The sequence below is a fragment of the Hyperoodon ampullatus genome (genome assembly GCF_949752795.1).
Source record: "Hyperoodon ampullatus genome assembly, chromosome: 12".
NCBI lineage: Eukaryota > Metazoa > Chordata > Mammalia > Artiodactyla > Ziphiidae > Hyperoodon > Hyperoodon ampullatus.
Genome location: NC_136925.1, coordinates 87,806,211 through 87,833,648, shown reverse-complemented (window position 1 = coordinate 87,833,648; position 27,438 = coordinate 87,806,211). Strand labels below are relative to the sequence as shown.

The 27,438-nt window shown below is 43.0% G+C and overlaps 1 protein-coding gene across 3 annotated transcripts in view; it reads right to left on the bottom strand.

Annotated features, from left to right (window-relative positions):
- The window catches only part of AFDN (afadin, adherens junction formation factor), a gene marked incomplete at its 3' end in the record, with an annotated part of 134,584 nt that overhangs the window by 61,626 nt on the left and 45,520 nt on the right, over positions 1-27,438 (bottom strand). For all 3 annotated transcript variants that reach the window (XM_079716403.1, XM_079716402.1, XM_079716401.1), the window contains exons 5-10: positions 25,190-25,350; positions 18,017-18,174; positions 11,095-11,206; positions 9,908-10,075; positions 2,929-3,023; positions 1,415-1,677 (exon numbers count right to left, since the gene is read on the bottom strand). In XM_079716403.1, coding sequence (XP_079572529.1) covers positions 1,415-1,677; positions 2,929-3,023; positions 9,908-10,075; positions 11,095-11,206; positions 18,017-18,174; positions 25,190-25,350 — 957 coding nt within the window. The remainder of the gene's footprint in view (positions 1-1,414; positions 1,678-2,928; positions 3,024-9,907; positions 10,076-11,094; positions 11,207-18,016; positions 18,175-25,189; positions 25,351-27,438) is intronic.

The window sequence follows — 27,438 nt, the reverse complement described above, 5'->3', positions numbered from 1 at the left end:
GCAGTCACTTGCTGAACCCTGGCACTGAAGGCGTCAGATTCCCACGCCCGCATGGCAGTCCCTACACCCACCCTGCTGACGCGAACGTGTGCGAGCCACAGAGCGTCCGCCTGGGAGCGCTGTTACGTCTTATCTGCACCAACCACGACACCCTTCACCCTTCTCCACCGCCAGGATTCAATGTGGACACGGTGAGGAGAGAGGCCAAGACGTCCTCAACAGCCTGGCAGCAGCCATCAGGGTAGAACTCCTAGTGCCCTCAGGGAGCTAGCAAAGGGCCAGCACGAGGGAACGGGGACGATCCCCACGTGGCCCCAGGTGGAGGCTCTGAGCGGTTAACCAGAGGCCGGTCACGCAGGAAACCAAGGCACAGGAACGAGGAGGGGACCACCAGCGGAATGCTACGTCTGTGCTCTCAACAGGGAGGGGGGAGAAGCTACTGCCCCTGTCTTCCCAAGATCCACACCCCATCAACCTGTAAAATGGGTCATAAAGTCACTGGGTAGTATATTCGTGAAAAAAATGTTACTATCAAAAAAGAAGTCTTATTCCCTCCCCCTCAGAGAAGTTTTCCCAGACGGTAAGGAGTTTCCTTTTCCAGCAACGGGCCCACGTTGCAAGTCCTCAGACAGACACTAGGTGGAGCCAAATACCTTGAATCCCTTAACAAAGAACAATGCGTTGCACTGCTGGCAATAGAGAAGGTACACCTCAACAAAGACACCGCGGGGATGTAAGGCTCACTACACAGAACACCATAATTCCAATAAAGTTGGTTTAAAGTATCAGCTAGGGCTTCCCTGGTGGCGCAGTGGTTAAGAATCCGCCTGCCAATGCAGGGGACACGAGTTCGAGCCCTGCCCTGGTCCGGGAAGACCCCACGTGCCGCGGAGCAGCTAAGCCCATGAGCCACAACTCGTGAGCCTGTGCTCTAGAGCCCGCGAGCCACAACTACTGAGCCTGCGTGCCATAACTACTGAAGCCCGCACACCTGGAGCCCATGCTCCTTAACAAGAGAAGCTACCGCAGTGAGAAGACCGCGCACCGCAACAAAGAGTAGCCCCCACTCGCGGCAACTAGAGAAAACCCGTGTGCAGCAACGAAGACCCAACGCAGCCAAAAATAAATAAATAAATTTATTTTAAAAAGAGTATCAGCTAAAAAACAAAATTTAAAAATAATTTAAAAACCAGCCACAACTTCCAATTTCAAGACAAAGTCAAGACCTTTCTTTTTTCTTCTTCTTCTCTGAAACCAACCCAAATCAACAAGAACCTGAACCACAAACCACAAACTTTGAATTTTTAAAAATTAAAATAAAAGACAATAAAACACATAATCTATGGCTAATTCATTTCATTTTCAGCATGATCACAACACTCTGGGATTCTTAAAGGTGATGGATGCTCCTTACCCAGGCCTTTGTCTGGGACCCTTTGCCATCAGGCCTCCATCCACGGATCTCTTGGGCAGAGCGTGGTCCTGGCTGGGGTCCACGAACTTAAACACATGGGACACCCCAAACTGCACCTTCATCCCGCTGTGCAGCATCGTCGTCTCCGATATGCGCTGCCCGTCCACGTAGGTCTCGGCATCCATGCTTCTCGGCGTGACCGTGACCACTCCATCCATGTTTGTGAGGTCACAGTGATGGGGCTCAATTCCTGAACCAAACAACTAGAAAGAAAGGAAAATCAAAGGAACTTCCATCATCAAGTACAGAGGATTTAAAAACTGAATTTTAAGACTAAGTCCCCGTTTTATGATAAATATAATCGAATAAACTCTGGATTTTTGGTGCTTTCAGGGAATTTCCCCTTAATTTATTAATTAAACACTGTCAAAATAACTGAATATTTTCACCATCCAGCAGCTTGATTTAAGGGGTACCATAACTCTGCATTTAAAAGCATATGGGGGCTTCCCTGGTGGCTCAGTGGTTAAGAATCCACCTGCCAGTGCAGGGGTCACGGATTCGAGCCCTGGCCCGGGAAGATCCCACATGCCGCGGAGCAACTAAGCCCGAGAGCCACAACTACTGAGCCTGCGCTCTAGAGCCCGTGAGTCAAAACTACTGAGCCCATGTGCCACAACTACTGAGCCCACGTGTCACAACTACTGAAGCCCACGAGCCTAGAGCCCGTGCTGCGCAACAAGAGAAGCTACTGCACTGAGAAGCCCGCACACCACAACAAGGGTAGCCCCCGCTCACCGCAACTAGAGAAAAGCCCGCGCGCAGCAAAGATGACCCAACGCAGCCAAAAATAAATAAATAAATAAAATAAATTTATTTTAAAAAATGTGGTCATCTTGAATATTAGACAATTAATGGGTAAATCTACACAGATCATCAGGGCTACAAATCCCTGTTCACCTGTTTTACTGCTGTGCTGAGGATGGGGTTAGAACTGAAAATGACATTAGTAATCGGGCCCCTCATTCCGTAACTGAGAAGTGAGAATACAGAGAAAGGGACATCTGCCCACGCTCAAGCCCCAGGAAGCGAGCAGCCCTGCCCTTCCCAACGCACAGACATGCTAAGCTCTGTTCTAATCCAGCCCGAGCACTGCGGCTCAGGTAACATTTTAAGTACACTTCACTGAACGCCTCCTACTGCGTGTGTGCAACCCAGTGACAGGCACTTCCACGTAGGTTACCCCCCTTAATCTTGTAATCTGGAAACAACCTATAAAACCATCACCATCTTTTGGAGAAAAGCAAACAGCCCTGGAGGTCTGGGGGTGGAGTGAGACAGAAACTCACACTCTGCTCTGTTCACAATGAAGCAGAGAGAAGTGACCCAGAGCAAGCAAGCTGCTTACGTTAAAGTACAAAGGTTTTCACTCCCTTTCACTCACCCACAGCGCAGCAGGCCCGCACGCTGCCCTATGACCCCCCGAAGCGGCAGAGCGGCAGCAGGACACGCACCTGGATGGAGCCGTCGTCGAACTTCTCTGTCCCGACCTCAGTGACACTCAGCTGAAGGCGGTAGAGCTTCGGCTTGTCTCTGGAGTCGGAACCATCTGCGACGAGAGAAGGACAGGGCTTCACTAGCCAAGTCGAATGTGCTCATCGTGTTATTTGAAACAAACAAGCAAACAGCAGGTTATCTGTGAAGCAACACCACTGTTCTCAATTCTCAGGATTTCTATTCAAAGAACTCCCCAAATTTATTCATGCAACTTAAGTAACTGAACACACAAAATTCAAAGTAAGACATAAGCACATCAGCTTCTGTTTAAAATATAATTCAAGGTACTAACGCCGTCATTCATACCGATGTTTTCTTATCACATAAAAAAATGTTTCCCCACCACACGGTCCTGGACTTGTGTCTGATTCTAAAGAAGACAGGGAGACCCTCCTTCCAGACCGGACCTCCTCACAGACTGCCGGGGCGCAGCGGAACCTCCGATGGAAGGAGTGTGACCCCCAGCTCACCCCGGACCCTCTGGACCAGACCGACCCCAGGGATGAGGCCCCAGCCCGTGTCCCCACGTGATTCTGACGGCCACCACTGGCATGAAGTTCCAGTCAGAACTGCCATGAACAGTGCTCACCTCCACGGAGTGGAACTGGGGTGGAGGACAAGAGGAGAGACTGGGTTTTTTAATTTCTGTGTCATTTTATACTTCCGGGAACTGCTGAGATGTTTCCCTTGCCTGTGCATCACTTTCTCTGATGGGCTGGCTTTGGGGGACCACAAGAGCCGCGACCCCCTACCCACTGACCCCCGGATGTGCGCCTCCCCTCCTCACCTGCTAACCCACCCCACCTAACACAGAGGGTCATTCTGATCTCAGCGTTATGGCACAGGGGGACAGGGGCCTCGGCATCCACGCGCCAGGACACGGTCCCAGGGCCGTGACAGCAGCAGCCTTGCTGTGCCCGTGCTGTGCAGGCCCCCGCTGCCCCAGAGCCTCAGCGGCTTCAGAATCACTCACCGAGGAGCTGCAGTTAAAATCTCTAGGCCCCAGGATCGGAGTGCAAACACTGCAGTGTACACAGAGTGCAGACTGCTAAAATCTTAGTGTGGTGCGGTCTCAACTCTCAGAGACCAAAGACACCAGGAACATGGGTGTGCAAGCTGTCAGAATGGTTGCTAATTTGAGAGTGCACAAGATAACACACTAACGACAAACTTTCAGCAATCTCTGAGATCTGGGTGAAGGCAAGACGAGACTGAAGCAGCATTCGAGAGACACCACGTCTCACAGGCACTAAAAACCGGGTTCCATGTCTGTGTTGCTTCACAGCACATCCTCATCAGATTTGGTGGCAGCTGAAGCCTCATTTAAACAACTTTATTTCAACTCCAAGTACTGATCCAAAACAGGGCCTCAGAGTCACGTGGGGCTTTCCCTGGACAGGACCAGTTCCCGTCTAGACCTGCTGAGCCCAAATCCCTGAGGGATGCTTATCATCCTGCTGGCTTTAAACATCACAGGCAGCCCTAAGGACGGTCCTTGTCAAGAAGCATTCTCTCCGGCATCCACGGCACCGTGAACCACTTCGTCTCAACCCCACTGACCATGTCTGATGAGGGTTTCTGCTTCCTCACCTCTCCCACCCCTGAGCTCCCAGGCGGCTAGGTCTTTAAAACAATCGCTCTACACCTGGTGCTCAGTACAGCGCGCGGTCCACAGCGTGCGCTCGAGAAAGCGTTAGTGTATTAACAGTGAAGAATTATTAACTAAAAGGCGGAAAACAGAATAATGCGATACGGTCTGGCACAGAATTATACAAATGAATTATCAAGAAAGCAAAAGAAGCAAATCAGTGATCAAGAACAACTGTTTCAATTACAATGTTTAAAAACGCAGAAGAACATGAACAATATGTCTGTTTAGGGGTGAAAGAAAAATCCACATTCGCTTTCTTCTGAATTTTGTATGCTTCTGAAGGGTACCCTGTGAGCTAATAAATGGGCATTATATACTTTTCTGCATCAACATTTACATCCACAGATTTAGAAATATAAAAAGAAAGGGAGAGACACAAACTTTCTCAGTCTCTCCTTTCACTGTAACAGAAATCTATTGACAGACGGATCAGAAATAAACCTTCCCAATCCCTTCCTTCTTTCTGCTTCACAGTAATAACAGAAAACAAAGATACCTTTACAGGTATATCCTGAATAACCTAAACGGTGGCCACTCATGTCGTAGATAAAGCGGAGTTCTGGGACCTCGGGCAGAAAACAGAAACGGAGGCGAGTAACGCTCACAGTGTAACTGACAGCTTCTTGTAGATCCAAGGCCCCTCCTTGGTAAAAGCACAGTCATCTCACAGGCAGTAACAAATGTGTGAAACTCTGGCTTAAAACAAAAATCTTAAAATTTTATCCCCTTCCGCAACAGGGATTCTACGAATGCTCTATTTCTGGCTCAAGTGCCAGAGCACATTTCTCCTCACTTGAGAGCTACGACAGACCCGGAGCGCCTCTGAAGGCGGAGATAAATCTTCCGAAGTAACCCCGCCACACAGACGAGTGCTTCTTCCAGAGGTTTTAAATGCTTTTTAGAAACATTTTATACTTTTGCCTTAAAAATACGTAACACATTCACATGACGCAAAATTCAAAAGGCACAAAAAGGACGCGGTGAACCGTAACCTTCCCACCCGCCCCCTGCCTAGTCCTCCCCAACCCGGAAGCAAATCTTCAGAACCTATTTTATGTGTATATAATTAAACAAGCTGATACTCGTGTTCTTCTTTCTCCTGGTTGGCACAAGCGTTAGAATACTATTTCGGGTTACCAAACGGAATATGCAACATCCAGTCAAATGTCCAACATTTGGGACGCACTTAAAATAGACCACTCTGAGCAAAGCCTGAGAATGTTTTTCAGGGCGCTTTTGGTGTCACTGCACAGCATGTCCACACATCTAGGCCTGCCAGCTGGGTGGACGAGGGCCTGGGGCGTCTCTTTGCCGCCCGCTTGTGAACGGAGGGCGGGGACTCACGCGTTTAAGGAGTGCTGACCAGCGCTTCCGTGTCCCAGGCGCTGCGCTGACGCCAGAGGTTTGCGGTGAGAAAGTGAGCTCACGTCCTGGCCCCCAGAGAGCTTACATTCGCTTACGTTTTAGCGAACCAGTACAACAGGGAAGAAACTGTTTTCAGTACATACCAGGTAAAAAAGGAAACGTATTTGTCTCTCTATTTGCTCCCTTCTTTTACAGTATGAAAGTAACCAACACGTGAAAACATTAAGGAATCCTTTTCAGGAATAAAATAACAACAGAAACTTGTCTTAGACTCTACTTTATGTATTATATCAAAATAGGTACTAAATATCCCTTGTTTCCATTTTTCTTTAAAAGAACAAAAAACTGAAACTCCAAGTTTGGTTAATATCCAATGAAAACCTGTATGATCAGTTTGGAGAAAATTCAACAAACCGATATAAGATGCCGAAAGGCTGAGTAAACTTTATATACGAGAAAGTTTTGATTGTTACATCGACATGTAAAAAATGACACTTGAAATATAAAAACAGACAAAGGAAGTATTTCCATGTACTATTTAAGACGACAGACTCTAAGGCACAAAATCTGAGAAACAAATTCCAAGTAAGAAGGTCCAGCTCTGCCAGCCAGAAATGAATCTCAAGCAGGAGAGCAAGCAGAGGCCAAGGACACCCTAAACCCGCCCACAATGGCAGCGAGCGCCGCTCGAGAAAGATACAGACCCGAGTGGCACCAAGTGGGTGGCGGCCTCTTCCTCCTCAGCCTCCTGGGGTCACCGGGCACGTGGCCCCGATCGGCGCTCCCTCCCCCACCCACCACCCCCATTTCTCCTCTGTCCTCCACCCCCCCCACCCCCGTCCGCACCTCCTCCTCCCCCTGTGTCTCCCCCTCTTCCTCCTGGGGGCGCACGGGGTCGAAGGACAGGAAAACAGCTCTCTCCCTCCTTTAGTCCAAATTCTCACTTAAAACTTAGCCTGAACAAAGACACTGGACATTTCTGCAAAATAAGCTGCTATGAAATGAAATGAATTCTGGATACGGAAGAATTAACCAGATAGGGATAAAATGAAAGTACATTAAACTCTGTAAGAAAAGTTATTTATATTAATTGAAAAGCCGACACATCCAGCATTTGGTCAGTTACCGCTGTTCTGCCCGTGAGGTTGTTAGTGCCCGAGATGAGACAGTAGCAGGAAGCGCGCCAGCCGGGGCAGGCAAAGCGACCCCTTCTCCCCGGGGTTAGCACACACGCGCAGGACCCAGGTGAAGGCGGCAGCGGCGGACAGAGGCCATGCAGACGCGTGCAGGGGAGAGGAGGAGAGGGTGAGCTGCAGGAAGGCGACCGTCCAGGGGGAAAGGCACGTCCCGCCCCAGCCCTGGGCTGGAGGACACGGCAGCCGTGCTCCGCGCGGCGTGGGCAGACTGCTGAGGGGACACCGAGTTGGCAGGGAGTCCCCGAGCAGCAGAGGAGCGGCCGTCAGTCCATCACGGGGAGCCCCACCCGCTCCTTCCCTGCGGAGCACAGCCCCACCCAGAGCAAGGGACAAAACGGCTTCTACCCCCGTCCCTCCAAAAGACAGTGGAAGCGCCCGCCCACATCTCAAAAGCCTCCAGCGACACCTACAGGACCTCGGCCCAACCCCGAGGACACGTGCTTGGCTGACAACGTGTCCAGGGAAACGGTCATTTGTAACAAGTCAGCATCCACGAACACAGGGAAACTAAGTCCATTTCACTCCGCGTGCTGACCAGGCTCGGGTCAGCAACGACACCTTAAGAAGACAGCGTGACCTGGTGAAGAGAACAGCCCTGGAGTGAGACAGACCCCGGCCGGCATCCAGGCCTCCTCCCCCTCACCTGCGAGTGTGGCGCGGAGCTGAACTTCAGGCACCTGCGGATTGGCTGCAGCTCTCCAGCAGGCAGCCCAAGCTCTTGGGCGCGTCAGACTGACAGGGGCCCCGGCTGCCCAGCTATTCGGACCACAAGTCTCTCTGGAAGCCACCTGAGTCACCTGTGTACCTACTGCGCAGCCTAAAGCAGCAACTCCGTAAATGCTGACTAAAGTAGCAGAGGGCCGTGAAGGAAGCCGTGTTTTAACAAGCATCTGATAGATGCTGTTGCCAATACTTGGTGACAAGTAGGACACAGCTAGCATTTATCTCGGATCCATCAGTTTCTTACACCGACAAAAAATTTCTATAGGTTTTATTACCCGGGAGACCGTAAGGATGAAATAAGCAATCAAAACACCAGTTCTCACTAGAATATAAGTTCCCAAGGTCAGAGGATTTAATCTGTTTTGTTGGTGTTCTTCAATCTCCAAGGTCCAGAACGGTGTCTGACACATAGTAAGCATTCAATAAGTACTTGTCAAATAAATAAATGGATGAATTCTCATCCTGTCTCTGCTACCCACCCAAGTCAACTTTCCACTATTCATTTGAAAATTATCCTATGTCAGTTGCTATTTATCAACTCTCTCTGGGTTAATACTCCTATTTTCAAAAATTTCAGTTTGGGAGAAAACAATCATTATTAGCTTCTAGCACGTAATGCAAAATCTTGAATGGCAGACCCAATGCCCAAAGATCCTAAAAACTTCTAAGTTCAAAAACAAATGGCTGTCTTCCAGCTGCCGTTCACTGCCCCGGACCCCTGAGCACCAAACCCTCACCACTAATCATGTCTGCAAACCACTGTGAGAAACCAAAGTTTCATGAACTTTTCAGCCGGAGAACTGAGAGACAAGGCAACACTCACATCTTCCTCACAAACAGCTAATCAATTAAAAAAAAACCTTCAAACATAATTAAGCATAAAAACTACTACTTGCAGCACATGGCCACGGACTACTAATTATGGAGTATCAGTCAAAACAACAGCATTTTCCCTGTATCAATATAACACAACCCAGTTGTGCCATGGAGACCACTGGACCACAAGTACCACATCTAATCATTAGTTAGTTATAATCTTGTAAACAAAAATAAATACTCAAGAATCAAAGAGAAAAACATAATTCCCGGCCAAGGAACCACAGATTATCTACATAACCAGTTTGTTTTTAGCTAACTTTTTCTATAATTACTTACTGAGCTTTATTTAAAAAGCAGTTCTGGGTGGGAGGGACAATACTCTGTTCTTCACAGCATTTTACAATAAAGGTCACATACCATCATTTTAACCAAATAAATAAGAAATGATACAGTTCAGCTGAATGGTAAACAAACGTGTCACACATATATTAAATATGCATACAAGTACGTACACTACATACGATGTGTGTGTATAAAACATTTCCTTAAGAATGTCAATGTATTTCTCTACCTGATGGCTAAGTTATAACAACAGCTTTAGCTTAAGAGAGCTCAACAAACGAAATATTTAGAAGGCTAACATGAACATAGACTTAGTCTATTATAATTTTAAAACTAAGCAGGTATCGCTCCTCTTACAGGTGGACTTCTTAGATGTAATTATATTTACAGATATTCTTTTGACATTGTTCATACATTAAGCAGCAGTGTGATAAATACACACACACCTGCCTCTGTGAAGTCTGTCCTAAGAGGAGTACATTTCAGTTTGTCATTTTTAGTAGTTTAAGTACTTTACAGGGTTATTTTGGAAGAAAAATTTAAAAGGGAGTAAATCATTTAAACTTCTTAAATTCTCTATATTCACTATTTAAAATTTTGTTTTTCAGTATTCATTTCTGTGCATGTGAAGTTTATTTTTAGTGCATATACATATGAATATACATATCCTATAACCTTAATTAAGGGTTTTTTTAAAATAAATACCATCTTATGATGGTTACTGTTTTAAATAAATGATCTTAAAAAATGGTTGTCAGTCAAAAGAAAGACCAATTAAATAACATTCATCAAAAAGAATAAAATGTAAAGCTGAGAATGTACATCTGTAACACCCCTCACCTGGGCTCAGCTCTACGAGGTAGGGCAGTTTCTCCGGCGGGAGGGCAGAGCCATAGCTAGACCCATCAACTCGCTCCTTTCCGTGCAGGGGCTTCCCATCCGTGTGCTTCTGGCTTTTCTTTGGGATGTAGTCTGGTGGCCTCCTCTTCAGCTGAAAGACTAAAATCCCTAGAACAGTAACATTGTAAATTATCAACCAGACTCAAGTGAGTGTAGACGGCCAGCTGACTGGCAATCAACTGTTCAAAGATTTATCAAGAAAATGTAATTTAATAACATCTCCCAGGGAATAATTAGGCAAAAGCTTACCCAATTTACACTTTCCCTCAACAGAGGAAATACTACTCTCTTGACGTGTTCTTGAAAACTCTAGCAAGCAATTTCCCAAAATTATTTTAAATTAACACCTACCCAAGCATATCACATACGTGAAAGACGACACTCCAGTTTCAGAACAAATGAATGTTTCTATTGGTAAATAACCCTATGATCAATAAATACATTCATACACACATGTAATAACACATGCGCACACAAATACACATACATTCTTAGTCAAACTGATTTTATTTAATTCAACTGAATTAACTCAGAATTCAAAGCAATCTGACTTTAATAAAGTTTAACTTTATACTGTCGAGAAAAGGTACTAAGCAAGTGTATGTTTCAAACTTGCAATCTACATTCAAATATGACAGGATTAACTGGCAGTCAGTTAATTTTTATGTCTTTATTAATGCAAAGGCCCGCCACTGAGCAACAGGTAGCTTAAGATGTGTATCTAAAAGCAAGAAAACTCTATTTCATAAAAAAGTTACCTTTAAACCCTCACTGCTTTGACGTAATTAGGAGAAATCGTTTGGATAGTGAAAAGTCTGGATTCATTATATGAAATGACTAAATTACTAGACGGTATTTAGGGTTGAAGGCTATTTTCCCTATCACAACAAATCTGTCCAAACATCACCAGTCCGTCTGGTCAGCAGGGAAAGGATCCTGCTGCTGACAGATGACCACCTCCCACGTCCTGACACAGTGCTCAGGTGCAGCTTCTTCATGACACAGCACTCCTGCTGCCACAAAACGGTCTGGGCCAGGTCTCCCACTAGACTCACCAACAGAGAGCGGCCCTCAGGAGTGTAACGCATCACAGAGGTAATTCTTTGACAAATAAGATTACTCTTTACCTCTGTCATTCGGCCACTCCCTGAAGATCTGTAAAGGACACTCATCATCATCAAGGATAATCTCTTCAGCAGCTTTCTCATCGGAATGCTGGGCCCCAGGAGGAAGCATAACCTAGGAGGGAATAACAATGAACTGTGACTACACCCAAAAAGTGAATTAGCAGGTATTTAAAAGAAAGAATTTATTGTTTTTGAGGAAATAAAAAAGTCACTGTAGATAGAACTGAATTGGTCCAACACAACAAATAATTCCCAAAAACACTGACAGAAGTGAAGGAAAATAGCTTCCAATTAAAAGCTTAGCCAACCACCTGGACCGTCTTCATTCACCTGCTTCTCTGCTCTCCGCCCTGCGCCCCGGCCCATACTAGTCTGAGTTGCTTTTTGACAAACTCCCTTTTGGAAAGACTGCACGCAACAGTCAACCTGTGCTTAATTCCTTCAGGAAAGGTGACTGCAGAACCCACCTTTCATAACCAAACTTTTCAATATGGCAGTTTCATCTAACATGTAACCTTTTAGGATAACCATCACATAACAACACAAGAGATTAGCTTTCTTTTTCTTGTAGAAAATTCGTTTTTATGATTAAATTTTTATCAGATCATTTAGATGTATTACTGGGACATTCATTCAACAAATGCTTTAAGATACTGCATTCACCACACTCAAAAATCTGTAACACTGTATTACTCTTTATTCTATGTTTTTACAGCAAACGATTTTTCTCAATCATTCAAGAACACCCTCTGTAACACAGAGAAAAGAACCAGCGACCATGGCTCAGTCTCCGACGCCCTGCTGATTTCTGCCCCACCGCTCACGCCAACCAAAACACGGTTACAGAAAATAGGAGAAGCCAGTCACTGGCACCTGAAAATTATTTTCAACCTGGAGTTACTGTAATAATGTTACCCTAATAGACCTTACTCCCAATTAGATCATCACGTGCATATACCAAATGGGTTAGACTTCCGTAGAACTGTAAAACTTCTCTCCGCACTGCTGCAAATTACCCTAAAAAGACAAGTTTATTACAACACACCCTTATGCTAAAGTAACCAACCTTTCCTCACAGCGTCTTGCATTACATGCAGTACAGTGGGCTTGGAACACACACTGCTTCAGCATCTGACCCACACTCATCTCTTCAGTCGCAGTCTTTGTCACGTATCCGCATAGATCCAGTCACACAGAACTTCTCCGAATTCTCGACTGGGCCACGAAATCTCATGCTTCCATGATCCCTTGTGCCTCAAAGGCCCGTCCCCAGCTTTCGGGTCTAGCTAGCGTGCCCTCTCACCTCTCAGCCCAAGTACAACTCCTCCAGGGAGTCTTCTCTGACCTCCGTTCTAATTCCAAGCTCCTTGCCTGTATTTCTTTCTCGGACTCTCTGTCTCCCTTTACTGTAACCTCTTTTGAAGGCAGCTCTTATCCCAGCACAGTATCTAACAAATATGAGGAACCTACATATTTATTGAATAATTCACCGAATAGATATAATAGATGAATGAATGAATAAGAAAGAGCTACATATTACATGATGGATGAGATGGCAAGGAAACAAAGGATTTCTATCTCAAGGCTAAAACAATAATCAACTCCTAATTTATCCTGCCTAAAGCTTGCGAAAGAAAATGCTCAAGAACAGAGAAGAACAAAAACCAAAACTAGGCGACCCTCAAAAGAAATCATCAAATGATCGCAAAAGGGACTGTCAGTAAAAGCCCAATGACTTCATGACCCTGATTAAGGTGTTCTTTCACTTTCTGATTTTCATCAGTAAAAATATGGCAGAAATTAAAGAAAGGAAAAAAATGTTATAAAGTTCACTACCACATATCCTATCAAATGCACCTTTAAGGAACTGAGAATTATTTAATAGATTTATATACACTTAAAAGTGAACATTCCCCTGGCGAACACTTGAGCAATCCCAAGTGTCCGGCAGTGGTAACTAAGCTCCTGACCTTGGGCTCACAGCCTGACAGGGACCCAGCTGGAAAAGGGTCAGCCCTCTGTTTAGCAATGCAGACCCTATTTACACTGCTGTTTGACTGGTTTTATCCTAAGAACACGTTTTACAGCAGTCATTAGCCAAAACTATGAGGAACATGTATCAAAATCTACCATTAATCCATGGACACAATTATTCTTTAGGTGTAAATATATTTTCCATACATACACTAATGCTTGCTCCATATTGCTATTTCTCCCAAGCAGGAAAGCAACGAAGCCAGCATGACAACAGGGTCGCCCTCTGTTTCAAACTCACCTGCAGGAGGAAAACGCCCAGGGTGGCCTGAATCTCAGGTTCTTTCCCTTTAGAGAGAATGCGTGGTCATCCCGATGACCTAGCCTCCCAACCTCGCCCTCCCCGCCCCTCCCCAAAGTAAGGCGGGTTTTCAGTCTCTTTCCTAATAAGACCAAAAGAAAGAAAAGGCGCAGCAAAAAACAAATACTCATGAGCATCTGTCTATCTTCCTCCACCCTACAATGAAATGAGCTTTGTTTTATTTCTTTCTGATTCTAAATAACACAGGCTCAACGTAAAAAACTCAAATACAGAAAAGCATAAGGAGGGGGAAAAATCTGTGAGATAATAAGTATATTTTCCTGATCATGCTTTCTATAAGTATATTTTCCTGATCATACTTTCTATAAGTATATTTTCCTGATCGTGCTTTCTATAATTATGCTTTTTTTTTTACATAAGAAGGTGCATGGTTTGATCACATGTAACATTTTAAAGCCTTCTGTTCCTCTCCGTCCCCTCATGTAGGTAGTTAAGCTGGTGTGTATCCTTCCCATGCATGTACCTTTCTTGGTGCTCACGTATACATACACACAGAATTTTGTTGCTTGGTTTTATTGTATGGTGACTGTTTTTCCAACAATAAGGTATTTTATAAAATGTAAGTATGTCTAAGTCAACTGATATTGGTCTAATTCAAAATGTTTCATAATGACAAGGTATTCAAAGTATTCCTTAAGTGATGAGTATTTAGTTTATTGCTATAACACACAACACTGGGGAAAAAAGTCTTTATAGAAATACACTCAGGAATTTACTGGCTATTTGTTTATTTTGACGTTATAACTAATATTTACCACCGTACTTCTAAAGAATATTTTCAATCTCAGACATCACCTCCACTCTGAAACAGGTGCTGCGGAGGATGGCCACACAGCGATCCCCCAGACGCTCCTTCCCCGTCGCCGGGGACTACCTTCTGCTGTGCATGAGTCTGTTCTGCGATACCCTGTTTTTCTCTTTCTTGGCCTACACCATGATTTTGCTGGAGAATGTCCTCCAGCACCTTACTGAGAAAGGCTGCGCGGGTGGTAAATTTTTGCCCTGCGTGTCTTAAAACGTCTTTATTCCACCCACCCAACGCTTGACTGAGAGTATGGACTAGAACTCAGTTCCCTCTGCATCAGAAAGCACTGCTTCACTCAATTCCAGAGTCCATGGTTACTGCTGAAGTGACTGGTGCAACTGTGTCCCCCAACCCTTTATACAAGCCCTGAATCTTCTTCTCTGCTGTCATTAGCCTGTCTTTTTCTCTAGTTTCCTGCACTTTCACTACACCCTGGTTTGGGCCTTTTTCAAAGCAACTGTCCCATTAGTTAGTGGGCCTTTTCAACCCAGAGACTCAAATCCTTCAGTCCTGGGAGATGGCCTAGCATTGTTTCTTTGGTAACTTCTATCTCTCCATCTCCTGTTGCTTTTTCTACCTGGTCCTCCTTGGGCTAAATTTTGAGATATTCTGCACCGATCATCTAAATTCCCGACCCCCTCTCTTTTTGTCCTCTGGCAGATTTCCTCCACTTGCCCTTTCATCCCTCCATTCTGCCCCCCCCCCACCTTATGGACCTGGGCTTTTCAATCCCCAGGAGTCCCCCGCACGCTTCTCCTCAACGTGCTCCGGATGCGCCATCCGGCCCGCCGCCGGGTCTCTTAGCTTTCCCACACTTCCAGCTGCTTTGTCTCTTGAATCTCCGGGTTCTCTGATCTGTCTGTGTTGGTCTGTCTTTCATTTTAAAGGCATTTGCAAATGTCTACTGAGTCTGGGCCGTCCACTCACACTGACAGCGAGTCACAGGAAAGCTGACGGTAACGGTGAGGACGGCTGCTGGACCAGACGTCCAAAGGTCAGTTTCCATACAGATCTTTCTTCTCTGACCAGAAAGTGCCTTCTGGGAGGAATCCTTCAATCTTCTGGGTACAGCCTTCCCCTCCATCCTCCTGCTCGTGGTAAAGACCCTGCTATGCCAGTTACTCCCAAAGCCAAGGCCTCCTCCCCCATCGGTTTTACTCTGGCCTTCGGATGGAGAGACGACGCAGTAGCTGGATGGGAAGGCAGTCTGCTGGAGGCTACTACTGCTTATAAAAACTCTCCACCCAATTTGTTTTCAGCCCAGTTTTCCATGCCGCCTCAGAACGTGCTAGAGCCCCTCATGCCTGAGTCTGCTAGGGGCTGGGATACAGGCAGCTGCGCGCTTCCCCTCGGCCGGCCCCCTCTGCAGGTCCAGCAGCTTAGATACTAACCGGCCCGCTTCCTCAGAGCCTCATCTACAACTGCTCTGCCGGCCCCTCACTCACTCCCTTTGTTCTCGTGCACGCCCACAGGGCTTTATTCCTTTATTGTCATCTCAGTGGAATAAAAACATGTTTTCTCATCTATTTTCAGATGAAAATTGGGCTTTATTCATAAAATTACACATCTACCAAATGGTTTTTCCAACTGAATATAAAGTCTCAGCTTTTCAGCAAAAAGAAAGAAGCCATAAAAGTCGAGCAAGGCCTTTTATTTAATTCTCTCTGTAGCAACACTAGAAAGCGCTGCTGAGAGCTTACAGAAGACCACTCACTCTATCCACAGCCTGGAAAACTCAACACTGTTAGGATTCTGATTCATCTACAGAGTCAGTGCCAACCCAGTCACAACTCCAGCAGGTTTTATGTAGAAATTGATAAGTTGATTCTAAAATTTATTTGTAAATGCAAATAACCTAGAATAACCAAAGACATTTTTAAAAGCAAAAGGAGAAAGCAAAATTGGGACTTTATATGATTTTAAGACTCACCATAAATCCACAGTGATCAAAACAGTTTGGTGTTGGCGAAAAGATATAAGATATATAAAGGAAACAGAATAGATTCCAGAAATAGAACCAAACATATATGGCCAACTGATTTTCAACAAAGGTGCCAATGCACTCAGTGGGAGAAAATAAAGACTTTTTTTCTGTATCTGTACAGAAAAAAAATGAGCATCGACCCTAATCTCACACCATACACAAATGTTACCTTGAAATGGAACACACAGACCCAAATGTAAGACCTAGAACTATTAAAACTTCTAAAATAAAATATAGGTAAAAGTGTCTGCAGCCTTGGAGGAAGCGAATTCTCATACAGACAGTACAGAGCAGTAAAAAGTTAACAAGTTGGACGTCAGTAAAGTTAATACATTGTTACTCATTGAAGGACAGCATTTTAATATATATTGTTACTCATTGAAAGATAGCATTTTAAAAACGAAAAGACAAGCCAAGCCACAGACTGGGAAACAAATATTCACAGTACATGTATCATACGTAGGACCTGACATGTATATAGAGAATCGGGGAAACTCCAATTTCTTCCACAATGAGATACAACGACACCCATCAGAATGCCTAACAGTGAAAATGACTGACCAAAGCCAGCACGGGTGAGTGGCAGAACAACAGGACCTCTCGTACGTGACTGTGCGGATGCAAACGGTATAAGCAGGTTGGAAAAGAAGCTCTTTAACAGCTACACATATGCCCCCTATGGAGCCATTCACTTGAGTATTTACTCAAGAAAACAAGTACTTCTATGAGAAGACCTGCACATGTATGCTCACAGCAGTTTTACTGTAAGAGCCAAAAACTGACAACTGGAAACAACACACATTCTAACAGGTAAATGGATGAACAAAGTGTGACATATCCATACAATGAAACACAAAAGTACAAAGAGGCATAAGGAAACTTCTGAAGGTGAAGGAAATGTTCATTGTGCTGACATGCCCAAACTGATGGTATTATAAACTTTAAATACATGGAATACATTGTACTTTAATTATTTCTCAATAATCTTAGTGAGGGAAAGAACTAAAACAAGTAACCACACTTTCATTGTTTAATAATCAATTGCTAAGATGAGAGAAAGAAGGATATCTTCTTAAAAAAATCTACTTCCAATGAGACTTTGACAGAGAAATAACGGTTATAAAGAAGTTATTACATACTTGTGACTGACTTAAAGGTTAATAATTTTCCAAAAAGTTTGTCTTAGAAGAGAAAATCTGCTTGATTTTACTTAGTGTCACCAATTCAACTCTGAGGCATAAAATTTCACTGTATTTCTTGAGTACTAGGGTCAAAGACACACCCTTTATCTCCAAGAAATTATGGATGACTACTAAACCTATCAGCCAAATGTTGGTTAATGATGAATAGCAAACCAAGATTTAATTCAAGTTGGGTCGTTATGATACATCTTAGTAAAAATCCTAAGAAAAAAATCAGCAGATTTTACTAAAATAAAATTGTTACCTATATATATGCAAAATAAAAACTGGAAGGATATACATCAAAATGTTAATAGCGCTTACCCCTTTGGTATTGGAACTATAGAGGATTTTCTTCAATTTGCCTTTTTATACTTTTCTTAGTTTACAGCAGGAACACATATTACTTTTGTAATGGAAAGGAGAATGTTGTTTCTTACATATATTTACACATGGTTTCAGTTTACCAGATTCTAAGTGATACAGTGTGGAGAAATTCAGCCTAAGTTTAACTTCATTTAAAGAATATCTTTCCATTGAAATGCAAAGTTCTAGCACGTGTAATATGGGTAAGTACCGACGTGGCAGGTACTCACGCGGGCAATGCAATAATCCTTAGGATTTTCTTTCTCCAGACCGTACTTCTCTAAAGCTTCAGCCACAGCGAAGTCTGCAGGATCTGTGGTAGACAGCAGGATCGTCTTGTAGGGAATATTTGGTTTTAAACTATCTGCATAAATTCTCAATGTTCCACCTGAAAAAAACATTGTGACATCTTTGATCACAACTTTTATTCCAATAACAGAGATCTGTATACTAATTCTATCCCCACTTCCTGGTAGGTGACACACACTGGCAGGGACATGCTGACCCAGTGATCCTGTGCTAGACAGAGTGGGTAATTCTGTGTGACTAGGCTATTTCTCTCCTCCCTTCAAGCCCATGCAGTTTTTATAATGACGAACTGATTTCCACTGTGGGTACAGGACAGAAAGGGAAGAAACCCTGGAGTTTCTTGAAAGTGCTGCTCGCTCTTTGACTGCTTTCTCATTTCCTTACCTATACAGTGTTAGACATCTACTTTCACCATTTCCGCTACTTCCTGACCAACAATCTGAAACTTAAAAACCCCAAACAATATTAACCCCACTAAATAACTCAGTTTTTTAAAAAGTGAACCAGAAATCAGGATACTTCAGGTGCTGGAGTCCAAAGACATTTCATAAGGAACCTGCCACCAAAGCACTGGGCTCTATTTACATTTCCAGGTACTGCAAACCAGAATGTCATTTCTAGCTGTGAACTCATCTGGGAGGAAAAAAAGTCAACTAGAACAGAGCAATTTGGATATCCTTAGCTTTTCTTTTTGTTTGTATATTTCTTTTTCATGCAATCCTACATATGCTATATTACTGACATTTTTGGTGTCATAATTTGCTTTTTACTTATGATCTAAGATTTTTAAGCCCTAAAGTCTTAAGTCTAGCTGAAAGACTACTGGGGGCAGGTAGGCAACTCAGGCAAGGTGCCACATCCCCATGCTACGTAGGACCTCGGGGAGGCTTCCCGACTTCCTTTGCTCACCTCTAAATTAAAGAGCTAGATTAAACATCTGTGGATTTCTTGAAGCAAATTCTAAATTTCTGACTCCTTTTTGCCTCTTCTGAATTCTAATGCAGTTATTCTGGCTACTGAATGTTTCTCACACCCTCTTTTTCAACAAGTCTGGCACACACTGCATTATGACAACTTGACTACAATAAAATAATGCTGGTCTTTTAAGAATAATCAGCAATGACACGGGGAGGGGGAATGGTAAGCTGGGACGAAGTGACAGAGTGGCACGGACATATATACACTACCAAATGTAAAATAGATAGCTAGTGGGAAGCAGCCGCATTGCACAGGGAGATCAGCTTGGTGCTTTGTGACCACCTAGAGGGGTGGGATAGGGAGGGTGGGAGGGAGATGCAAGAGGGAGGAGATATGGGGATATACATATATATACAGCTGATTCACTTTGCTATAAAGCAGAAACTAACACACCATTGTAAAGCAATTATACTCCAATAAAGATGTAAAAAAAAAAAAGGAAGAAGAAGAAGAACCAGCAAGCCCAGGTTGGTATTAGAATGCGGACCTGCTGACACAGGCCAGGGGCCAGGCTATCTACAAACTCACAGGGATTAAGGTTCCCCTACACCGCCCGTCCCAATGCTGAGGACACAGCGTGAGCTGGTCACTGTCTTAGGCTCCAAACAGCTTGTAACCTGATTGCGGGGTCGAAATCAGGGGGAGAAAACGAACAAGAAAACAACATGAAGACATAAAATATGACATCAGAAACACAAAATGTAGGGGAGGGAAATAAAAAATGCAGATCTTTTACAATGTGTTTGAACTTAAATGACTACTAGTTTACCACAAGTAGATAGAGATCAACATATATGAAACCCATGGCACCCACAAATCCAAAACCTACAATAAACACACAAAAACTAGAAACAAAAAAACACAGAGTACCACTAGAGAAATTCATCAAAATACAAGGGAAGAAACAGAAAGAAGACATGAACAGGAAGTACAAAAACTAGCAGAAAACAAGTCATAAAATGGCAGCAAGTACATACCTATCAATAATTACTTCAAATGTCAATGGACTAAATGCTGCAACCAAAAAACATAGGATGGCTGATTGGATAAAAAACCAGAACCACCTATGTGCTGCTTACAAGAAACTTACTTCAGAGCTAATGACCCATACAGACTGAAAGCGGGGGGAAAGAAAAAGATATTTCATGCAAGCAGAAATGACAAGAAAATGGGGGTGGCAATACTCCTATCAGACAAAACAGACTTTGGAGCCAAGTCTATTAACAAAAGACAAAGACGGGCATTATATAATGATAAAGGGATAAATACAAGAAGAATACTCAATTCATATATATGTACCCTATACGTGAGCACCTAACTATATAAAGCAAATACTAGCAGACATAATGGGAGGAACTGACAATAACACAACAGTAGTAGAGGACCTAAACTCCACTTACATCCATGGACAGATTAATAAGTAAATAAATGGATACAGTCTAATTTAAGAGGTTTTTAGTTTAAAAGCATAATACCATAGTATCATCACAACAGAAATACATACCTCCCAATTTCCTAAGGGGAGATAGAAGAAAAGCTAACATTTTAAAATTCTACCATCGACTAAAATCTGTTTGTATAAATATACATTTCAGTTCAAAAATTAAGGGAGGATTACTGCCCTATTCAGAAGATGAAGAAAGCGTGGCCCACGGAACACAGGGGTCCCTACCGGAACCCAGCTCCAGAGTCCGTGTCCTAGCACTCCACAGCTCCAAAACTGTGCACAAGAAAACTGAGGCAGAAGGGCTGACTCCCAAGGGCATTCGGAGGTCAATTACACTTGGAAGACATCAAGAAAGTAAATACATCTGAGTGTTAAAAATACTTTATGAGCTCTGGGGCCAAGGCTTGTTACAAGCTATGACTTCGGATCCGCTGTGAAGTGAGTCAGACAGATCTCTTTAAGTACGTCATCAGAACTTGGGGAACCAATGCTCAGGCTAACAAGACAGGAGAATTACAGACTCGGCTGTTACTCTCAGGGGACCCTACCCACCCGTGACAACATTCTTCACCGACCTAAGAGCTAAGCTAACAGCCTCAGTAGGTTATAAGGATACAGTTTTCTAAGCTGTTTATTAAAAGCCAACAGAACACTTGAACTTACTATACTTGACTGCCTTAATATTAACCACAGACAGCTCCTCCGCCAACAGTACCCAGTTGTTCTGGGTTTCCCAGGAGCTCGTGCAGATGCCAACAGTACCCAGCTGTTGAGGGTTTCCCAGGAGCTCGTGCAGATGCCAACAGTACCCAGCTGTTGAGGGTTTCCCAGGAGCTCGTGCAGAAAAACGTTCCTTCCACCCAACCGTCCCGGTAACAGACGAGCTCTACTCTAGTGGGTGTTTTGCTGTTTCTCCTCCTAATTCTCTGGCGGTTTTGTTCCTGCTTTCTTGGCCCACTCCTCAACAGTGGCCGTGTATCACCTGTATACCTCCTCCTCCACCAAACCTCCTCCATTGCCCACGATGCTGCAGCCCAAGAACAGCCTGCTCCCGAATCCTTCTCTCCACCGGGCGCCGCTGACTAGTACCCAGACACAGAGCTGGCAGCCTAAAGGCATCCCCCCGCGCCACGCCGGCCCCTCCCAAGGCACACAGACGAAGCCCGGCTTCTCCTCCGGATGCTCCTTCATCCACAGACCCACATCCATCCTGCTCAGAGCAGGGCGTCATCCTGAAGGCCTTCTCTCCTCAGAAAGCTCAGGCCGGTGCTGCTTAACGATCATTCTCTCTCTTAACATCGCTCCTGCTTTTCTCTCTTCATGACCACTGTCCCCGACTGAGCTCAGAGACTCGGTCCTTCCGGGGCCACACAAGCCTTTGAAGGGGGACACCAGCTTCTGACCACAATTCCCTCAAATCAACCCTAGATTCTGCTCTCAGAGTAACCGCTCCAGATTGGAGGCCTGGGCTAAACTGAAAGGGTTCTCAATCCCTAGCTTAAAACTCTTTCAGCAGTTTATTAACAGATCATATCAAATATTTCCATCAAAGTACCCCCAATGGCACAGGAAAATAAATATGGATCTCTGGGGACACAGGCTGAAGTTACCTGCAAAAAGTTTCCTGCTTTATCTTAACAACATATGTAACGTTGCATCCGGACCCACATCAAAGACATACTTTTTATAAAAAGATTTTGTTAAGTTACTTATAAAAACTGACGCCCTAAGCCAGCTCTCCTGAGTCTGACCCACATACCCCTGAGCCTATACTTGAATATTCCTCAAGGGGTCACTGAGGAAGTTACTTCCATAACGATGCCAGACTCCTTCCCGTGGTCGGAAGCGTGGTCAGCACGTGGCAGGTACCTCTGAGCGTTCCTCTCGTCCTTCCTAAAACTTTTACTACATTTCTCCTTCCTCACCTTTGTAGTTTCTCCCTCCTTTCTCCTTACTTTCTTTTTCTTGTCTTTTTTAATTCCTGATTGAACAAGACAGAATATATACAAACAGATAATCATTTAGGTCTCAAAAGCCATCTATCAAATTATTTATAGAACTAATAAGTCTCTCAGTGTCCTAGTTTTTTTTGAATCACCGATACTATAATTCCCATGAAACATATAATTAAGACTCAGTTCATACAGGCACTAAGGGTCAAAACAAACATGTGGTGCTGGAGAGACAACCAGGTTTCAGGGCCGGCCCCCACCGTGGCTGGTGCTGTGTGACACGCCACCCTAACACAAAGCTCTGAGCAAGCTCACAAGAAATGGGGTCACCAGCAATTTCTGTCAAGCGGGCAGAATCAGGCAACCATGCATTTCAGAACCATGGTCCAAAGACTACCTCGTGAATGGAGATAAGGTAAGAGAGACCACTAATAAAACAGAGAATAACGCTGCTCCCACGAACATGACGCGAGTGTGAGCACAGCTTCCCCTGACAGATCCAACCTGCTGCCACATAAACATATCGGATAATAAGAGGGTCTTGATAGGGACTAACACCCTTTGACTCAGCCTTGGAGCCGAGAGAATGGGCCCACAATTAAGCAACCCTCCCAACCAAAACTGCTGTAAACCCGGCTTCAGAGAAAAGCCGCCAGTCCCAACACTCAAACCCTAAAACTAGTGAGTAAGCTAGCAGGAGCGCAGCATGCAACAGAGTGACGCTCCGCCCTTACGCGCCTGAGTGCAGCGCTACAAAAGAGCCAGAGGCGATGACTCACCAGGTCAGACATTTGTAGGAAAGGCTGGATCAACGATACAGCCTTCTAATACAATGATTTTTTTTGCAACAAATGATTATGCTATTATTTTTTAACAAGTAAAACTATTTTACTTGCTGAGTATAATTACAGGTTAATTACAAATAAAAGTTTTATATCAAATAGCTAAAAATACACAAAACCAATTTATAGCTCACAGAGTAGTCATGTGTTTTAACTTCTCGTTTTAACCTTTATTTCCCTCAGAAATACAGAGTGATCTCCAGGAAACATCACAGTGGGACATGTGTACAGGATGTTGCCTTTGATTCAAGGGGTCCACAGGGACAAAAAAGCTGGACTTCTCTAAATGTACCTTGTTTTGCAGATCTGACTTAGAAGCTGTTAAACAACACTAAATTTTAAAGAAGCAACCTTCAAAGTCAAAAGTAAAATAAAACAAATAAACCTAAGTATAAATCAATGTGGGTATATAATCACATACACAGGAATCGAATATGCAATTTCAAACACAGCACAGATTTCACAAAAGGCTTAAATAAAATGTTTTCAGTATCATATTGGTATTAACAATAGCCCTATTTTGATTTTGGTATTATAACTGATTAATATAATTATCTTGTTAATAATTATTCTATTGTTCTCAGGAGGGAAGAATTTTACCTTTAGAGAAAAGACATCCAGATTTTCTAAAATCAAAGTAGTAAAAAAACAAGTATTTCCTAAGCTCTGTCCACTAAACAGGCTTAGAAGCAAAGACTAACCAGTAACAGGGAGCACTCCTAGCAACCAGATACTTATTCCAGCAAAAGGAACAGGATTCCTCCGAGGAAGAGCTGACTCCTAGGCTGGGGCAGGAAAGCACGAGGCGAGCAGACATCCTATCCCACAGGGAAGCTCTCAAGATCACTGGGCCATGCACAGACTCGGGGGCCAGCTGGAAGACAGCCCCGCTGGCTCGAAGTGACCATTCAAGAATCAGTAAGCACAATAACCGCAATAGATGGACAAACACTGAGAAGCTTTACATCCATGAGCTTATTAAAATTTTACAAACCACTGCTCACCTGGGGATGACACTAAGGTGAGTATTTCTGTCCCACCGCCTCCCACCAAAAACCCTAACCCTGTACCTGTATCTAATCAAGGACAACAAGAGGAAAATAGCGGTAAACCGCACAACAGGATGCCGTCAGCAAAACCTACAGGACATTCAACCTAGGGTTTTAAAACCAACCGACAAATAAGCAAACTGAGAGGTAAAATACAAGAGAGGAGAGGCGATTTTAGAATGAAAGACATAAAAGACAAACTAACCAATTGCAAATGCAATCTTTAGGTTTTATTTGTATCCTGGCTCAACTAAAGGAATTATCTGAGGCAATCAGGAAAATCTGAACAATGACTAGGTATCTGATGATTTTTAAGGAATTACTGTCAATTCTTTTCTATGTGATAATGGTACTATGGTTTGCTTTATCTTTGTTTTTGCTTTTTTAGAATTGTTACCTTTCAGGAAAATATATCAAAATATTTATGGATGAAATAATGAGAAAGTTGGGATTTGATTCAAAAATAACACAGTCTGGGAATGAAAGCAGTATATGTAGAAGCAGAGATGAAACACGTGTTAATTACGGAAGCTTGCTTGGTAATAAACACATGGAAAGTTCATTATATCTCTATTCTTTTGTATACACTTGACATTTTCCAGAATTAAAAAAAAAAAAAAAAAAGCCATACTGGGGATAAATATGTAACTAAACGTATTGAAGGCAAAACTGACTTTGTACCAGACACACATGGCACACACTTGCTATGAACAGGCTACATCACCCATTAACTTTACTTATTCAAGGCCTCATACATATATAAAGAGGATTATTAAATTAATAGACTTTAAACAAATATAACAGAAAAACAATTCTAAGTCTGCACCTGAATCAGGTCGCCCATCTGAGCTCCGAAATTCCTGCATTCTCTTTTCCAGTTTTTGTTGTCTCCGTCGTTTCATAACCACCTCGGGATTAGAAATTGTTCGGGTAAAGCTAGTTTCAGGCATGTCTTTGTAAACCTCAGCAGCCAGTCGAGAATTTTCACTGTAAGGAAAAAAAGGCAGTAACAAGATTTTTAAAATTTTATATTAGAAACAATTATACTGAAATCATACAAAACTCAAAATGGCAGATGTTATTTGGCTACACAGTTCTGCCATGTATCATTCACCATGTGCTAATTACTAGGGATAAAGAATAAACTTCCTCTCAATACAAGCTAAAATACTGAACTGAGCAGAAATTTATAATTAAAATTTTATAGTGAGTTTATAGAACTTAATTACTGAGTATTCATTAATAAAGCTAGAAGAAAAATGTATAAATTATACATTTCAGTTATTTCTACCACGGTTATATTAAAATAGACTAAATAAGGGATACAACATTCCAACCACTAGAAATAAAGGACTGAACATACTGTAGTAAAAAGCTGCCTTCAAATTACAGTAAATCTTGAAGAACTCAAACAGCCTGATTTTTTAACAACTAAGAGATTTACCACCATTCACTCTCTTGAAGCTAAAGTTTTAAAAGGAAATTGCACCATAAGTTCCTATAACGAGTCAACTGTATAGAATGATGAGTTGAAAACTAAATATTTAGGTAAGATTAATATGCTTGACTAAATTTTGATAAATATACTTTAAGGATGCCATTTTTAAAATCATAAAATAATTTCATTAAGTCAGTCAAGCTTTGAATCAATCAAGTTAAACTTAACTCATTTTAAGTAGCTCATTTCCTTAACACAATTTATTCCCCTATAAACTAAATAAATAGAACAAACTGTAGCCAAAGTTTTAAACTCTCCTTTTCCTTGATATTTTTCATATGTGAACAATCTATGTATACAAGTTCTTTCTCTTGCATAAATACACTAAGTAGAGCCTTACTATGTAATACTATAGTCAAGAGTTCATTTGCATCCCATAGGCGTCTCTGCCTAACAGATTAATATCTAAATCCATTTGGATGCACTCTACAATGGGCTCAAATTCCACTCTAAAGTAAACTCCCTTCACTGACAAATGGTTAATATCCTCAAGACACACACAACACTGAGAATCAACCAAAAAAATGGAAAAAAGACTTGAAGAGGTCACCGCAGCTGCAGAAGAACATAAACGGTTAATAATCGTGCAGAGAGACATCTACCTTGTTAATGATACAGTAAGCTCGAGTTATTGAAGGTCTCACATATTGCAGAGACTGTACTCTGCTCTGTTACACTCAGCAGTACTAAGGGTATGGAAAGGAGAGGGCCCGTGGGCTGTGGAGACCTTTCCAGGGGCTGCCTGGCAACACAAGCATCCCAAGGGGTCTCTGAGCCATTCTTCCAGAGCATTTCCTTAGGAAATATTCACATGAGTCCTCAAAATTGTAAAAACAAGGATATTCACTGGAGTATCATTTATAATACCAAAAAAACCCTGTAAACTATCCACAAGTACATGAAAAGGGCTGGTTTCATAAATTATGGGAAAACTATATGATACAGTACTGCACAATCATTTAAATTATTTAATATGTATGTTTTTTGTGAAAATATATATATTTTGACTGTGTATTTATGTGCAATACATATAATTTTAGGGGGAAAATGTCATGTGAAAAGTTCTGGTTTCAAAAGACTGATTATACTTGTTTAAAAACTCTCTACATAGATACATGAAGCGTATATATTTGTGTTACATAAACAAATTACGGCTCTCTTTGGGTTCATACGTGACAAGAAACTCCTTTTCCCTTTCTGGCAAATCTATCTACTCTGACTTTCTAAAATAAGCTATAAACAGATCAACTCTAAGGCAAAGAAGAGGCCTAAGAGAAACCACGGTAACAGAATGAACTGAACTGAAAACTGACAAGGCTACACTGAGGCCAGGAGACTCCAAGTGAGGAGGAAAGGCCAGCTTCTGCTCATGTCTCCTTTCTGTTATAACGAACCACAGCGGTTTCCCTCATTCCCTCAGCTCCGAGGTGAGAAGCTCAAATCCCTTCAGACAGGTAAAGACACCTGTGATGGGGCTGCTGTGAGAGAATAAGGAAGGGGAGCGGGCGGGGGCTGGAGTGAACCTGATGGTGCATTTGAACCTGAAAAGCAAACACCAGCTTTCCTCACTGGTCTTG